Here is a 16,006-nt window from a genome sequence, read left to right as displayed (position 1 = left end):
ATTATAGATTCAATCGTTTCAAATCGTCCTCAGTCACGTCAGCGCAGATCCTCGTAGACCTTAACTCCATCAATCAAGAACGCGTTGCCATCCGCATCCAGCAGCTTAAGCGTCACCTCATCTCCGTCGGCCAATTCAACAGGAAACGGGGCTTCCTGAGCGTAAGTAGTGCCCCGAGTCGTCTCCATGAGCGCATTGCCTTCTGCTTGAGCGCCGTTGAGAGTGACGCCAATGTGCAGGAACCTGTTCTTCGGCCCATTGTACACATACTCGATGCCGAGGACCTTGGCGCCAGCGCCGCCAGAGTAAGTGAAAGAGAACGAGGTCTCAGACGTCATGTTCGCCGCTTGTCCGCCGGCGCAGCCGTCCTCGCATGGGACGAGATTGGTGTCGGGGGTCGTCGAGTCAGCCGCGGTGATGCTGTCGAACGGGAGGTCAGACCATTCGCCAGTCGCAAGATCAAGAGTCCAGGCACCAGTCTTGTACAGCGATAGAGTCTCGCCGTCATGGGTTGTGGGGTGGAAAGCATAGGTCGAGGAGCCGAGTTGGTTGCCGCTCCAGTGATCGCCGTAGTAGAGGTAGACCACCTGCTTTGATCCCTCGATCACGATATCGTAAGCGTTCTGGGTCAAGTACGCATAAGAGCCTTCGGGAGCGAGGAGCGTGGCCTCGGACCAGGGACCTGCCATTGAGGTGGAAGTCATGTAGAAGTTGTCCGTCGGGGTCCAGCCGTCTTGACGCGAGAAGATCAGATAGAAGACGCCGTCGATCTTGAAGACGCCTGGCGCTTCCCAGAATTTCTCCTCGAATGTGTACAAGCTCTCATTGGGGTAGTAGTAATCGCTGTCCAGGCTCGCGATGGAGAAGTCTGCGTTACCATTTGTGGCGTAGATCAGGTATGCGGAGCCATCATCCGGATCTTTCCAGACGGTCATGTCTCTGCTGTCGTTGCCGAACGGCTTGAAGTTGCCCTTCCACGAGTATTGTCCGTCGACGGTCTGGCTGGTGGCGACGCCGACTTGCGCTGCTCCATAGCTGGAGTTGTCGCCGTGAAACCACATGACGTACTCGGAGTTCTTGTCATTGTAGATCACCTTCGGTCTTTCGACGATCTTGCTGTCGGAGATGTTGGTTCCATCTTGAGGAGACAGAACGTGTCCAACACGTTCCCAGGAGACGAAGTTGCTGCTGCGGTAGCAGTTGACACCGATGAAGCTGGGAACCACGATTAGTATCAAAACGAGTTCCATTCAGTGTTCCGAGATGTTTACTGACCTGCCACTGTTGGTCAACCCAGTCTTGTCTTCTCCAAACCAGTACCAGTTGTTGTCATCAGAACTAGCACTACGAAGGATAGCGCCACCGTGAGCTTGGATCAAATTGTTCTCGGTGTCCGTCAAATTGATCTTGGGATAGAAAATAGCATTGGCTGCACTTGCAAGAGGCGTGCTGATAGCCAAGGCCGTCAAAGCCAGAGATGAGAAAGAGAGAAGGCCCATGACTGCAGCGAGGGTCCCAGTTGTGATATTGCAACAATTACTTTCATGTCCGGACTTGACAAGGCGGATAATTTATATCCCAGGTATGGATCTATGCAATGCATAAACGCAACACTTTTGAAGAGCACCCTCCACATCCCGGCACCATGTCGTCTGAGAAGCATGCATCTGCGCTCGATACGACAGCAAGCGAGGCCGGTGAAACTTACGCTGCTGTACATTTATGTATTCTGCATGATATGACGCTAAGCGCACCTTCACTTAGGCGCGAAACACGATGGTTGTGGAGCCGAGAGCGGGAATGTGGAGTTTCGTTTATGTTTTAAAGCATCGGAAAGCTTTAGCCCGAGAAGTCGCTTCAACAGACTAGGCCTAGTCGTCTGAAGCTTGGCCGAATTGGATATGTAGAGCGCCATAGTTTGACGATGGACAATTTGGTGCATAACCCTCACTGTAGAAGTGAAGCTAGTAGTGACTACGTTCAGAACGCTTTGAACTCTGCCAGTCTCGTCCTCTTGCCAGCCAATTGGGTGAATTGCAGCATCAACTTGGAAGTGCTCAAGTCGGCCCACTTGACATTTGTAATGCCATTAGCCACAGGTTGATCACCTTCGCCCACAATCTTCTTCCACTCGCCGTTGTCCCAGCTGAGAACAGTATAATCCTTAGGCAGAGCAAAGTCACCATCGTCGGCAAAGAAAGCCAACTCTGCACTGGTGAGCGATGTGTCAGCGCCGAAGTCAATGGCATACCACTGCTGCGAGTCTTCCTCCGTGGCGTTGGAATTCCAGCCATTGGGCAATTCAGGGAAGAACCAGACACGTCCGTCGATCGCATCGTGAACGTTTTCAGTCTCGTTACCGGTCGACGCGCTTCCGATAGGGTATTGCCCTCTCACCAGCTGAACGGACTTCGCGATGCGAGACCGATCAATGGTTGTAGCAGAAGCTCGTGAGACGCTCGCGGTGACGCGCTCGAGCCCTGCGGCGGAAGCCGCTTCGTCACCGTCAACGTAGACCTTGAGCCCGGCTCCTTGACCGTAGTGGCTACCGTCGGCATCCCACTGAACAGCAAGTGTGTGACCATGGTAGGCTACGTCTTGCAGACGGAAGTATGAGATGTCAGAGTCGGCGGGAAGCATGGGGTTGACAACGAGGGTGTCATCGGCTTGAGGTCGGATTCCAACGAGACCGGAGATGATCAGATCATTGTAGCCGGAATGGAAATAGTGATGCGAGCGCGGCAGACCAACAATGGGACCGGGCTTGTCAGGCTCATAATCCTCCTCAAGATCAAGCTTGCCGTTGTTGTAGTGCAGCTTGGTGTACCGACGCAGCTCGTTCAAGTAATCCGTCTTCGAGATGAATGTCTGGTTGTAGGTGTCAAGCAGATTGGCCAGACCCAGAAGTGCCTGAGTCGTCTGGTAAGGCCACACAGGCCCATTCCATTGGCACTCGCGGAGCCCAGTCGCTGCATCATAGCGATATTGGCGCATGTAGTACTCGTACGACGGCTCCACGGTTCGCATGCCGCTCGATCCACTCAACTTGTCGGAATCTAGCAAATGCGACCATGCGGAGCTGTATTTGGGGTCATCGTCGGGCATGCTAAACATCCATGGTACTAGGCCGACGAGCTCACGACCTCGGATGGGTTCCCAGTACTGAACGAACTCGTTGCTGGTGTAGTGGCGGTCGATGAAGTGACCCAGAGTATCGTTCCAAATGTTGTCCTGGAACAGCTGTTTGAGCTCTGCTGCTCGGTCGACGTAGGACGACGAAACATCTGATCTGCCCGTCAAATTGGCAATGTTGGCAATGGCACGGAAGTTTGCCCACATGTAAGAGTTGATTGACGGGCGGAATGCTTCTCCACCGCCGAAGCCGTCTTGGCCACCTGAAGCATCGATACTCGAGATGGTATACTCAGTGGCGTCTGCAAGCGGCTCAATCCAATAGAGGCCGCTTTTGTCGAGCTTGTCGTTCCACTCGTCGTACAGTGTTATCATAGCATCCAAGTGTCTGGTCATGGTCGACTCATCTCCGTCGACGAGATAACGAGTCCAGGTGCTGTCAGCCATGTAGTCTGTGAAGTGCCTATCATTTCCGCCATTGAACATGTGGTTGATGTAGTCGTCACTGAAACGGCGATCACGCAGCCACCGTCCTTCGCCAATGTGGAATCCCGTGGCGTCATTAAGGGAGGCCCACGGCTCCAGCTGCCAGCCAACATCGTCGAGGAATTCTATTTGGTCATGAGCGGAGTGTTCATGCATCTTGCAGCTTAGAGTAACCTACCGGTAGAGATGTAGCCACGCTGTCCGAGATCTCTCTGGTGAGCGCGGAAGATCTTCCAACGATAGTAGTAAACATCCTGGATCTCGGAGTCCGAACATTCAAAGTATGGAATGCGATCTTGATACCATGGCGAGTCGTTACCAAAGTACTCGCTGGCAAGTGCTTGTGGATCCAATGCCCGTCTCAGCAGTGGCGAAGCTTCCGCCAAAGCGAGGCACGCTCCAACAGTCAAGATTGTCCTTGGTGGGTGCATGACGGACAGGAGATGGAGCGATCAAGTTATCTCAGAGAATACATCGATGGTTTCCGGTTCTATATATGCTGCTCCCGGGCACAAACATGAAGCTGCCGAGGAACGGCGCCTTGCCTGGGTTGCTCTGCATCAACGCTAGATGATTGGGACATGCCTAAGCGGCTTGTATGGCAATATCGATGTTTGGCAAGGTTTGAGTAAACTCACGAAGTGGAGGAGCATTTGATCGGCATTTACCCGTTCACGGGAATGAAGCCGGCTCAGACGGATCATGAACAAATGAGGGGAAGGACGAGGGCTTCTTCATGCCAAGCCGCTCCATTTCCCTTGGGCGCATACGTGCTATTCCCTTGATGGAACGAGAACACGAGGAGCCAATAGTGACGATGTTCGCACTGTATAGCGCTTCGTCTACCCCAAGACTAGTGACAAGGGCACAGTTCCAGTGTTCGGAACGGCTCATCTAAGGAGCATCTTTGTCGGTCGTGGCTTGATCTCTTGAATTCTCCAATGTCGAAGCAATGTCATCGAGTGTTGACAGGACGAGCTGCTCGCCAATGCCATAATCACAAAGCGAAATATGCAGCAATAAGGTTACGTTAGCAAGGAGCGCCGAAAAGGCATGTCGCTCGTAGGGGATGCTCGACGGGTGGTGCCTGAGGCTTGTTCTTATCTTATCAACGTGAGGCGAGATCAACGACGCGTCGCGTCTTCCAGCCGCCGCTCGCTTCTTCGAGTCGAAAGCCATCCCGCCCAGCGCCAGACAGAAGATTGGCATTCCGCCCGCCATTCATATCGCAACGCGTGGCTGCACATACAGATGATAAGGACGTGTGCGTCCTGACCCGATGTCTTCACGAACCAAGGGTTTCTTTGAGCAAGATCAGAGAAAGGTAAACCAACAGCACCTTATGTTGGCATTGCGGCGCTCGAGCCGGATTGTTGATCCGGTCAATCGACGAAACCCTCTTGTCACCGCTCCAAGATCGCGTTGCAGATGCTGACTGAGATACAGCCGCGACCTGGAAATTGGCACAGAAATCAAAACAGGACAACATTGAGCGACACCACCAACGTCACTGCGCCGCCTCGCCCGCCCGTTCCTGCAACTTCTCAGGCAAAGTCGAAGCTCAAGGCGTTCCAATTCGTTGCTGGGGAGTCCAACACAACGCGAAAAGAAACCGAAGGAAAAGAGAATGGCACAGTAACAGGCCAGCCCCGATCTGTCGAGCAAAGGGCCCGGCTGCACGATGCTACTGCGAGCTCTGCACCACCGCAAGCAGCGAAGCCAGTGTCGTCCTCTAGCATGGCCGAGGCGAACAAAACCCCACAATTGCCACATGCAAACACATTCCCTTCCACTCCGGGTGCGCGACTCTCCTTGGAGGATTTGATCGGCAATGTGGATGAAACGAAGAAGTCGGAACCCAGAGAAGAGTCACCGGAGGAGCATGTTGGCTGGATACCGAACAGTTCCTCGACTCAGCTTACACCAAATCGCAAGCGGAAACGAGCGAGATCCTCCTCGCCCTCATGTCCAAACACATCATCCCAGCGAGCCGAGACTACGTTGTACCCCGGGAGCATGGAGAAGCGCACCCCTGAAGCGGATCCAGCAGCAGATCTTTGGCAACGATATGGAATAGGCAAAGGTAACGACGATGCTCTGAGGCTACCCGACATGAACACCATGGCATTTCAAGGATCTCCTCGGCCGCTTGAAACACCAGTGAAGGGATCTGGCCTTCGACGGTGGGCAAGCACCGGCAATGATTGGCCAAGCAGCAAAAGTAAGAGGCGGCGACATAATGGGAGTGCTAAGGTTGAAGTATGGCAGAATGGGCAAACGGAATCCGGCGGAAGAAGTAAAGTCGCAGCCATGGTTGAAAAAATTCAAGAATCTCTGGCTACACAAAAGCTTGCACTTTCTGTGCCGGTAATCTCTGGAGACGAGCCTTCGAGCTCGAGCCCATTGCCGGATACGGGCAGCGAGTTCGCCAGACCGCAGCAGCCAGCCTGCGATTTGAATCCTGTGCCGCGCATAGGACTCCCGAGCGCTTGCCCGAATCTTGCAAGAAAACCACAAGATGTATTCGGCATCGGCGGTGCGCGCAATGAAGATGAGCACGTTCGTGACTCTCGAGCATCGAACGCAAACGACACTGTTCTTCCTGCGCCGTTACACCTTCAGAGCAAAACGCCTCTTCCGGCTTTTCGAAGGCCATCAATACGGCGTACACCGAGTGAAAATGTGCCGAAACCGGTCCAAGCGCCGCTGCCACCACAGCCAGCAGCCCCGGCAGCAAGGGAATTGCATGCGCTGACGGAAGATCTGGATGAATTTGGCGATGACATGGATTTCACCACCGAGGATCTCGACGAGCTGATGTCGCAGCCTCTTCAAAACAGATCACTCCATGAGATTCCACAGCACCCGAATCCGCCACCGCAACAGGATATTACCAGCAGTCAGCCACATTACCAAGGCCACTCAATCAACGACGGATCTGAAGATGATGAATTTGCATGCGACGACTTGGATGAGAATAGTTTTATGGAGGCGGAGCTGCAGGCAACCCAAGCGCACATGGCAAGTCGACCGTCTTCCAAACAATGAAGTATATAGCTTATGAATGTATAGTCTCCGTCAGATCGCGTCTCGTCTAAGTCCCACGGTGTGCAACGGCGTTCGCCGGCTGCAATTTCGAAGCCAACAGAGGCGATCGTGAAGCAAAAATTATCCGGCCAGCACTACAGACGTTTCTCCGTTCAACAGTCGACAGAAGGAGAGCATACCAACGAGAGAGGCCGCCGCTGTCCTGAGAAGGTATGCGGAAAGATTGAAATCTGCCACTGATAAGGTACTGACTATGGACCAGGTGCTGGTAGCCAAAGAGGATAGGACAGGTTTGCATGTCGCGATAACTCTCAGGGGCTCATGGGCAACAACCGCTTTACACAAGGGTCATATTATACATGTTTCCTACCTCCCTGGACAGGTGAAAGACGGTGACTTTTTTGGTTCACAGCAGCTCGAGATCAACGACAGTGATGCAAGCGCATTCCTTGTGGTACACCCCGATCACATGCTGTCTGCGACGACCGTAGCCGATTCCTTCGACTGTACACGCAAGGCCGTTCTCCAAGACCGGATCAAAGCCACTGGTGAGACGAGCAAAGCCATGATATACGGCAAGATCTTGCACGAAATCTTCCAACAAGCTCTTAGTGCCAATCAATGGGACGACGGCTTCCTTGCGGACCTGGTGAAGAGGACGGTAGAAGCGCATGTTGAAGGCCTTTGGGAGCTTGGCATGCAAGACACTGTCCTGGCGAACGAGGAGATCACAGCAAAAATGGGCGAGCTCGCCGCTTGGGCAAAGATCTTTGTCGCGTCGGAGCCTTCTAATTCATCGCTCGTTGACGACAGACAAGGCGAGAAGGTCTGGATGTCCATCAGCAAGCTCATTGCCATCGAAGAACACGTCTGGTCTCCTCAATATGGTCTCAAGGGCAACATTGACGCAACCATTCAAGCATCTTTACGTGACGATCCGCGGCGACCTACGAAGCAACTCGTGACTCCTTTTGAGGTCAAGACGGGACGAACGACTCAGTCACCGGCTCATCGCGCCCAGACGGCGTTGTACACGCTTCTGCTGTCTGATCGGTACGACGTTACTGTCAAAGCGGGCGTCTTGTACTACCTTGAGAGTTCTTCCATGACGAGAATCGCGCCACCTATCAATGAAATTCGACAGATGGTCCAGCAGCGTAACAGACTGGCGAGCTACATCCACAAAGCCAAGTACCCGCACAAAGATACGGAGCCCGAAGAGGAGTCTGACTCGCAGGAGTTCGAGCAATCTGGTCTGCCGCCTTTACTTCGCAGCGCTTTCAAGTGCGGTAGATGCTATGCGCAGCAATCGTGTTTCACCTACCATGCGCTTGTGGAAGATGGTTCGGCGGACACGGCCGGCATGGTCGATGACGGCAAGAAGAACCACGCGCTCGTTTGGCAGGAGGCTGTAGGTCATCTGCTTGACTCTACATCGACATACAAATCGCAGGCGCAGGCGCTCCGGACTTGGTTCAGCAAATGGGACAAGCTACTCACTTTCGAAGAGAGCGAGACTAGCCGCTTCCGCAAGGAGCTCTGGACGATGGCATCCTCGGAGCGCGAAGAGTCTGGCCGATGTTTTGGCAAGCTTGTTATTGCGCAAGACTTGTCTTCCACCGCCGCAGCTGTTGCGTCGAGCCTTGTTGACGGTATCGAAGGCAGCGGCGGCAAGATCAACCGCTTCACGTACGCGTTTAGTCGGGCACAGAATATTCCTGGTTCGTCTTTCGCCGAAGGTAGCCAACTCACTGTTGGTGAACCTGTCGTCGTCTCTTCTGAGCAAGGTCAATGGGCGCTTGCAAATGGCTATGTGATCGCCACATCGAAGCATCACATCACCGTTGCAGTTGATCGAAAGCTTGGGGACGCCCGGCAGCGGCTGGGCGACTTTGATGGCGATAAGCTACAGACGTTCAAAGGTGTCATGGATACCAAAAAGACACATGTCAGGTCTCTCGACTCTTCTCCGCCTCTCTACAGGGTCGACAAGGATGAGTTCTCGAACGGTCTTGCGCTGATCCGCAACAAGCTGGTGACGTTGATGTCCACTCACCCTATCCACGTCAAACTTCGAAACCAGATCATCTTCGATGCGCCTCCGCAATTCGCCAAGCTCACGAACCTTCCATCACTTCAGCCCTCTCAACTTGGTCAGATGAACGAAGACCAGCAAGCTGCTGTGAGCAAAGTGCTTGCTGCTCAGGACTATGCCCTTATTCTGGGAATGCCGGGCACGGGAAAGACAACTACGATCGCACATGTCATCCGTGCCCTCTTGGCTGAGCAGAAGACTATTCTTCTGACGTCTTTCACCCATACTGCCGTCGACAACATTTTGCTGAAGATCCGGGATGTCGCGCCAGAGGGTAGCATCCTCCGCCTCGGCGTACCGGCGAAGATCAACCCAGAGGTACAGACCTTCTGTCAGCTGGCCGCGACACCAAGACATTCGATCGACGAGATCGATCGAACCTACATGGGCTGCCGTATAGTGGCCACCACTTGCATGGGAACAAATCATGCGCTCTTTCAGCGCCGGGCTTTCGATGTATGCATTGTGGACGAAGCCTCACAGATCACCCTGCCTACCTCACTTGGCCCATTGCTCCACGCTCGGAAGTTCGTGCTTGTCGGCGACCATTATCAACTGCCTCCGCTGGTCCAAAATCGCGATGCCCTGGAAGGCGGTCTGGATGTCAGTCTTTTCAGACAACTGAGCGAGCATTTCCCCGAAGCCGTCGCCACGCTCGGATGCCAATACAGGATGTGCGAAGACATCATGAGCTTGTCGAACGAGCTGATCTATGACGGCAAGCTCAAGTGCGGCAACCAATCAGTTGGTGACCGCACATTGCAGCTGGCTGATCCTTTTGGGCTTGACACACTGCAACAACAGCAGCAGGCTTGCCAGGCTCAAAGTTCAGATTGCTGGCTTAACCACCTCACGAACCCGCGCAACAAAGTAGTCTTCGCGAACATTGACCCTCTCGGTCCTGCTGCTCTCGAAACGCTCAACACTGGCAAAAGCATCACCAATGCCACTGAAGCCGCCCTGACCGCCCAGACTGTCAGCTCTTTACTCGCGCTAGGTGTGCCAGGCCGTGAGATTGGCGTGATCACACTGTACCGCTCGCAACTCGCTCTCCTCAGACAGCTGTTCAAAACCGCCGGAATAAGCGGTGACGTCGAGATCGACTCCGCGGACCGCTTCCAGGGACGCGACAAAGAATGCATCATCCTGTCGATGGTCCGCTCCAACGAGACTGGCACAGTCGGCGATCTGCTGAAAGACTGGCGGCGAGTCAACGTTGCGATTACACGCGCGAGGTCCAAGTTGGTGGTGTTCGGCAGCAGGCGGACACTGAGGAACAACGATCTGCTCAACAAATTCATGGCCCTCGTTGACAGGAAACGGTGGAGCCTGGATCTGCCGAAGGGTGCGGACGAAATGCACGCTTTCTCTTTCGCGTCGCAGCAGGCTGTCGTCGTTGCGGAAAGTGCGAGCGCAAGGAAGGCTTCGCCGAGCAAAGCGTTCCGCGCATCTTCGCAGAGTCCTAGCAAGAAGAAGCACGGAAACGCAAGTGTTCCTGCGAGGCTACTTCAAGAATCCACGTCCGCGGGAAACAGGACAGCGTCGAGGAGTGGGGATGGAGGGATCAAAAAGCCGGCGAAGATTATCAGTGGCAGCTCCGGAAGGCCAGCTATGAAAGCCAAACAGGCGAAGATGAGACAGCAGATCGCTGTGGATATTTTTGAGGACCTGACGGGAGAGGATCTTGATCTTGACGTTTAGCGGGCGCTTTTGGGTATTGCATTAGTGATAGTCGTAAGTGAACGGTGCTTCCATGACAATGATATACAACAGAGGGATGATTAATCTTTCTTGTTTTCTAAATCCTCTTTCACATTGCTGTACCTAAACTATTAGGAAAGTGGAAGTAGATGGTCGATAGAACTACAGGCTGGACGACCCATCTCTTGGCGCGCATTTGGCGCTAGCGAACCTTGCTGAACGTTTTCTAATGACTCTCTATCCACACCATCAACCTCAAATGCGCGGCTACCTAGTTCAAGCTCCATATGCTTATCTGAGGCATCACAAGAGTGCTTGACTGCACGAGAATAAAAATTAGCTCTGAACAAGTGCACCGACGCTGAAGTCAAACGAAGATGGAATACCTCATTCGCTTCGTGCAACAGCACGAGACCTTCCGAAAACCTGAGGTCGAAGCACTAGCAGAGCTTCTCAAGATCAAGTTTCGTTGGGTGTCGTATTCAGATGATGTAGGTTCAATCTCTGTCCATAGTCAGGTAGCAGGCGGAGGGCTGGCTTGAAGGCAAAGGTCGGTCAACGCTCTCGCTTTTCTCGTCCCCCGCCTCACTGCATCGTTACACTAGAAATGATTCGAGTAGGACATCTGAGATCTGACATTGTTTTTTGTAGACACCATTCGCGATAATAGACTTTGAAGACACTGAAAACCCAACAAAAGCCGCACGAGACCTCGTCTCCCGCTCGATTCTCGTCTCGAAAATGTACGAGCTCTGGGGCAGAGGCACAGACTTCGACTCCCTGCACGCCGACATCAGGAATCGTACCGAACACATCTGGCCAGACTACCAGGCCTCTACCTTCCGCTTCGAATTCGACTCATACCACGGGACGCATCCGAATGACGAGAAATGGCGACTGATCGAATCGTTCAGCTACATGAAGTTCACGGGCCGCATCGTCATGTCGAGACCTGAAAACCAGTTCATCGTCTTCGAAGACTACAAGCTCGACGCGCCCAAGCCTCACAATGTCTTCTTCGGAAGGGAAGTGGCTGAGGGTGGAAGGAAGGCGATGAACAAGTACAATGTGAAGAAGCGGCACTACATCGCCACTACTTCCATGGACGCGGAATTGTCTCTGGTCACAGCTAATATGGCCCTCTCGGCACCCGGCACAATAGCCTACGACCCGTTCATGGGAACTGGCTCATTCCCCGTCTCATGTGCGCACTTCGGTGCTGCTGTTTTTGGCAGCGACCTGGATGGCCGCAGTATCCGCGGCAAGAAGGGACGTAATGTCGCCAGTAACTTCAAGCAGTACGGGACGTCAGATCTCTACCTTGGCGGCGTGACGGCCGATCTCACGAACTCGCCGATATGCAGCGGTCGATTCCTAGACGCCATTGTCTGCGATCCTCCTTACGGGGTCCGCGAAGGCCTGAAGGTCCTCGGTCACGTCAAAGAGAAACTGCAGCAGGAAGTCATCCTATCAAATGGAGTACCGGCTCATCTGCAGAGTGACTACGTCCCTCCCAAGAAGCCTTACAGCTTCGTGCGGATGCTGGACGATATTCTGGATTTCAGCGCGATCAGGCTTGTAGATGGCGGCCGTCTGTGCATGTGGATGCCCGTGGCTGGTGCCAAAGAAGATCCAGAGGCAACACCAGAAGGGCTCGAGGAGCCGGCGAAAGAGGAGCCTGAGGCGGAAGAGTACGCCATTCCACAGCACCCGGCGTTGGCCTTGGTCGCAGAGAGCAAACAGCACTTCAACAAATGTGAGTATCGAAGCCTTGCTATTCGAGGGCTTACAGAGTAACCGAGCATAGGGTCACGTCGCCTCATCACATACAGACGCCTGCAGGACTCAGAAATATCACAAGAAGCGCTCACAGCGTACGGAATGCAGCGGCTTGAGCTGCAAGCTTCCAACCAAACGGGCGAAACCACAAGAGCTAATGACTTGAACGATTTCAGAAAGAAGGTATGGCAAACCTCAACTTGTCATTTCGTATATGGTGGCTAATCACAATTTTGTCCTGCAGTACTTCGAAGGCTTCAAGAACCCTTGAGGGGCTACTTACTTTTTCAGCAACCGACTCGTGGGCGCTGCAATTAGTCGAAGGGGACACGCCAGATTATGGAGATTTGTACCCACTCTCCGATGGATACGACCAATCGATCGATTACGTTGTCGCCGCATCACAACCGGCTGTACTCATCAAAGGCGCATCAATGCTAGGAATGCGAGGAAATGCGGCCACACATGTCGAGTCCAACAGAGCGATGAAGTCTTACAGAAGCATAAGTGCGCAAGCGCTTGTAGTGGAGATAGAGTACATCATGGCAAATCCACGCCTCTCTGGCACAAAACGCCGACCTTCAGCTCCCCAAAAAGTTGCACAACCAGAAACCTGCAACTTGGTATATAAATTCAATAACTCCAGCCAACGTGAGATCTAGCAGACAATCGTCTCTCACAACACACTCCCTCCCGCAGCCGTCTTCGGCTCCAACCCACTCCCCACAAGCATCTGCTCGTTCCACTCGCCCATGCCCTCCATCATCTCGTTCCAGTCCGCCTCGCTCAAGTTCATTATGTCGATGCCGGATGCGCCGGGCGTGAGGCCTGTGCCACCTGAATCCCAAGCCTGGGTTTGGAGAAATTCTTGCTGCTGTTGCTGCTGTTGTCGTTGTGGATCGAAGGTGTTGGTGGAGAAGGATGACATGTCGAAGTCGGTGCTGAAACCTGCGTTGGAAGGGTCGAAGAAGGCGGTGTTGTTTGGAAATGCAGGTTGGGGCTGTGAAGGTTGTTGCTGTTCAGGAACTTGCTGGTTCGGTGGCGAGCATGCTGGGTTGGAAGTGTGTGAGGAGTTGTTGTTGTTTTGTAAAGAGCTTGGGGTATGCTGCCCGCCGCCACCACTGCCGTCCGGACTCGTGTCCATGTCGGGGTTGTAGTTGGGAGGACTGCGGTACTGGTTCGAGTCGCTGAGGGAGTTTACAGAGCCTGGAGTGCGTTGCTCGCGGCTTGCGACGTTGAATTGATTACGGTTGTTGACCGTAAAGCTTGAGAATGAAGAGTCCGAAGGGTCTCGTACATAAGTACTTGGACCCGCAGTGGCAGAGAGCACTGGAATAGATGGGACATTCTGCGAATCTGGCTGATTGTAAACCGCCAGGCCCTGGTCGCCATACGCAGGCGGCCTCTGGACTTGGTTCACGTCTCCCATGCCGATGTGAGCCGAGGGACATCCTGGTGACCTATTTGCAGCCGCGGACTGCTTTGGCATCTGCTGTCGAAGGGCACGCGTATTTTCGAGGCCAGCACTTTCGAGGTCGACGTCCAACTGCACAAGGAAGGACTCGGTGAGAGGATTCTTCCTTTTGATTGCATGCATTGCCGTAAGGAGGAATTGCAGCGAAGTCCGGACCTGATTGTCTTTGGGCCGTGATTTGAGATACTGTACAAACACTCTAGCAGCCACATACAGGCAGAAAGATATGAATGGATTCATCGAAGCAAGGTCAAGGTGGCTAATGGTGCGCATGATGCTTGCAATTTCAGCCGCGGCGGTGATACATCGAACTTTGCTCTCGGCAGAGACTCTTGCTGGCATACGGTTCTTGTCTGCCTTGAAAATTGCAGCTTGGTGCAAGCAAATTGTTGAAGTGTGAAGGTTCATATTCATAAAGACAACGTTCGGGTCGTTCAGGCCGTTTGGAAGGCGAAGGGTATCAGGCATCGCGAGCGCGGTATGAAGTAGCACATTGTCCATATCATTATGTCTCTTCCAAAAGTTGCCGTTCAGGTCGTCATCATTGTCGTCGGGTCCAGGGCGGTGGAGATGGGTCAAGTTGCGCCCGAACAAGCAAGCCATTAGGACCACAGCTCCGAAGCTGGACAGTTTCTGGGCTCCGGAAGCTTCTATCGCAGCGTTTAACGATATGGTTGGCTGGGGTCGGCTCGTCACAAACGACGCATCGTCAGTGGGCAGGTTGGTAAGAATATCTCTCTCTTCAACCACCATGGGCCAGCCAGTGCCGATACTTGAATATCGATCCACACAGAAACTCATCCAGAAAGTGCGCCGTCGTTCTTCACGCTCTGTCCAGTCTTTGGGCGGCGGTATGCACTGCTTCACGTCTAGTCCAACCCCGTCGAGTCGGTGTAAGCCCATCATGAGGGTCATCCTGCAGGCACGTCCAGCAGACATCCAAGCACGCGGGAAGTACATCATCTTGAATTCGTACGTCGCCAGAAGAATCCACGTCTGCGCATGAGCGATCGTGATCATGCCCTCGCCATGGCCTCGCATCTCATCTTGCTGGATGTACTTTCGAGCTCTCTGGTAGAAGTGGTCTTGCAGGCCTTCGTACTTGTCGGTCACCGATGCCGCATTAGCCCACATGGCGTAGCGAAGACATATTGGAGGTCTTGCGTGAGGTGCTAGGTGCATTGCGGCGTAGTATCTAGGTTTGTGCATCATGGGCTCAGAAGGGTGGATCTTGTCAAAGTAAGCTTCGGTAAGTTCGTCTATGGCCTCTTGAGGCGGAAGCGGTTCGTCCAGACCCAGGCCGATCATCTCCCATTGGAACTGTTCCTCGTCCGGAGGGTTCATGTTTAGGTCACTCATCGTGCTAAATATTCCACTCGGGAGTTGCGAAGCAGAGGCATCATCTTGCTGGCCAAACACTGCATTCATGTGTCGCATATTGCCAGTATTACCAGCATTGACGGTAATGTCCCCGACAGGGCCTACGTTCGAGCCATTGCGCTGCTGTGTCCCGTTGACCGCGCTGGCGCCTTGGTCCAGTCTACTTGGTGCGACAATCTCCGTGGCCGGCTCATCCTGACCCTTCAAAAGCGTCTCGACCTGGGCAAGACGCGCCTCCAACGCCTTGACATATCCTCTCTTTGGCCCACTCTTGCGCCTAACCTCATCATACGAGCAGTCGTGCTGCAATCGAGAGCAGGTCCCGCAAGAAGGCTTGACGCCGTCGCACTTGAGCTTCCTCTTCCTGCACAGGACACAAGCGATGCGCTTGGTCTTCGGCACCTGAGTGTTGTCTTCTTGCGCGGCTGCCTGCAGTCCGGCGTCGTTCGTCAGCCTAGCGGGCTGGCGCGAGAGATCGTTGAAGTAGTCATCTTCTGGCGAGTCGTCCGGCGATTGGGCCATGGCAGTTGGGAAAGCAGTGGGGATAATTGTCAAGTAATTCTGAGACCTGTCATCCTCCTACGAAGAGTACTGTGCCTGCCACGGCCAGGCAGTTCTACGCGCAATCCTCCTGCTCGAACGATGCGGTGCCGGATACGGTTTGGCGCGAGATGGAGGCACTCAATCTAGCTTACGGGAGGATTTGGCTTTGGCGCTCAACCAGCGATCTAGTGCACGATGTTCGTAATCAAGGCAAGGGTGTGGCACATGTGTGCCCTTTCACGTCGATTGGCGAGATTTGGGGTGAAATCAATTTCGTCTTTCATCAGCAGTGATCTGCAGCGTTCTCGAACTCGCGTCAGCTGAGCTTGACTGCGGGACCGTTTCACGTTTAACCGGCCGATTGCGAA

The 16,006-nt window shown here is 53.6% G+C and overlaps 5 protein-coding genes across 5 annotated transcripts; 2 read left to right on the top strand and 3 right to left on the bottom strand.

Annotated features, from left to right (window-relative positions):
• Positions 1 to 38: 38 nt before the first annotated feature.
• WHR41_04144 (uncharacterized protein) lies at positions 39 to 1,499 on the bottom strand (the record flags this gene model as incomplete). The annotated part of the gene is made up of 2 exons (XM_069372750.1): positions 39 to 1,215; positions 1,276 to 1,499. The coding sequence occupies 2 exons, from the start codon at positions 1,497 to 1,499 to the stop codon at positions 39 to 41; spliced, it is 1,401 nt and encodes a 466-aa protein (XP_069230125.1).
• A 398-nt stretch (positions 1,500 to 1,897) lies between these two features.
• WHR41_04143 (uncharacterized protein) lies at positions 1,898 to 4,266 on the bottom strand. Its single transcript, XM_069372749.1, has 2 exons — positions 3,797 to 4,266; positions 1,898 to 3,743 (listed from the first exon to the last, which is right to left on the bottom strand). Exons 1-2 carry the CDS (start codon positions 4,047 to 4,049, stop codon positions 1,981 to 1,983), a joined length of 2,016 nt encoding a protein of 671 aa, XP_069230126.1. The 5' UTR covers positions 4,050 to 4,266; the 3' UTR covers positions 1,898 to 1,980.
• Positions 4,267 to 4,897: 631 nt separating this feature from the next.
• On the top strand, positions 4,898 to 10,462 carry WHR41_04142 (uncharacterized protein; the record flags this gene model as incomplete). The annotated part of the gene is made up of 4 exons (XM_069372748.1): positions 4,898 to 4,942; positions 5,065 to 6,639; positions 6,691 to 6,876; positions 6,929 to 10,462. The coding sequence occupies 4 exons, from the start codon at positions 4,898 to 4,900 to the stop codon at positions 10,460 to 10,462; spliced, it is 5,340 nt and encodes a 1,779-aa protein (XP_069230147.1).
• Positions 10,463 to 10,741: 279 nt separating this feature from the next.
• Positions 10,742 to 12,910, top strand: WHR41_04141 (uncharacterized protein). Its single transcript, XM_069372747.1, has 4 exons — positions 10,742 to 10,953; positions 11,114 to 12,218; positions 12,270 to 12,424; positions 12,486 to 12,910. The coding sequence occupies exons 1-4, from the start codon at positions 10,840 to 10,842 to the stop codon at positions 12,510 to 12,512; spliced, it is 1,401 nt and encodes a 466-aa protein (XP_069230127.1). The 5' UTR covers positions 10,742 to 10,839; the 3' UTR covers positions 12,513 to 12,910.
• A 7-nt stretch (positions 12,911 to 12,917) lies between these two features.
• WHR41_04140 (uncharacterized protein) lies at positions 12,918 to 15,617 on the bottom strand (the record flags this gene model as incomplete). Its single annotated transcript, XM_069372746.1, has 1 exon — positions 12,918 to 15,617. The coding sequence occupies one exon, from the start codon at positions 15,615 to 15,617 to the stop codon at positions 12,918 to 12,920; it is 2,700 nt and encodes an 899-aa protein (XP_069230148.1).
• Positions 15,618 to 16,006: the final 389 nt, after the last annotated feature.

Source organism: Cladosporium halotolerans (genome assembly GCF_011745625.1).
Source record: "Cladosporium halotolerans strain TM138-S3 chromosome Unknown Sca12, whole genome shotgun sequence".
Classification (NCBI taxonomy): Eukaryota; Fungi; Ascomycota; class Dothideomycetes; order Cladosporiales; family Cladosporiaceae; genus Cladosporium; species Cladosporium halotolerans.
Note: the sequence above shows the minus strand (reverse complement) of the source record. Positions and strands in the feature narration are given on the sequence as shown.

Excerpts from the sequence above, each read along its gene's own strand:
- WHR41_04143 (XM_069372749.1), bottom strand. The coding sequence starts at position 4,049 with ATGCACCCACCAAGGACAATCTTGACTGTTGGAGCGTGCCTCGCTTTG. Across the intron at positions 3,744-3,796 it reads GCGTGGCTACATCTCTACCG|AATTCCTCGACGATGTTGGC; the intron begins GTAGGTTACTCT and ends ATGACCAAATAG.
- WHR41_04141 (XM_069372747.1), top strand. The coding sequence starts at position 10,840 with ATGGAATACCTCATTCGCTTCGTGCAACAGCACGAGACCTTCCGAAAA. Across the intron at positions 12,219-12,269 it reads CAAACAGCACTTCAACAAAT|GGTCACGTCGCCTCATCACA; the intron begins GTGAGTATCGAA and ends AACCGAGCATAG. Across the intron at positions 12,425-12,485 it reads TGAACGATTTCAGAAAGAAG|TACTTCGAAGGCTTCAAGAA; the intron begins GTATGGCAAACC and ends TTTGTCCTGCAG.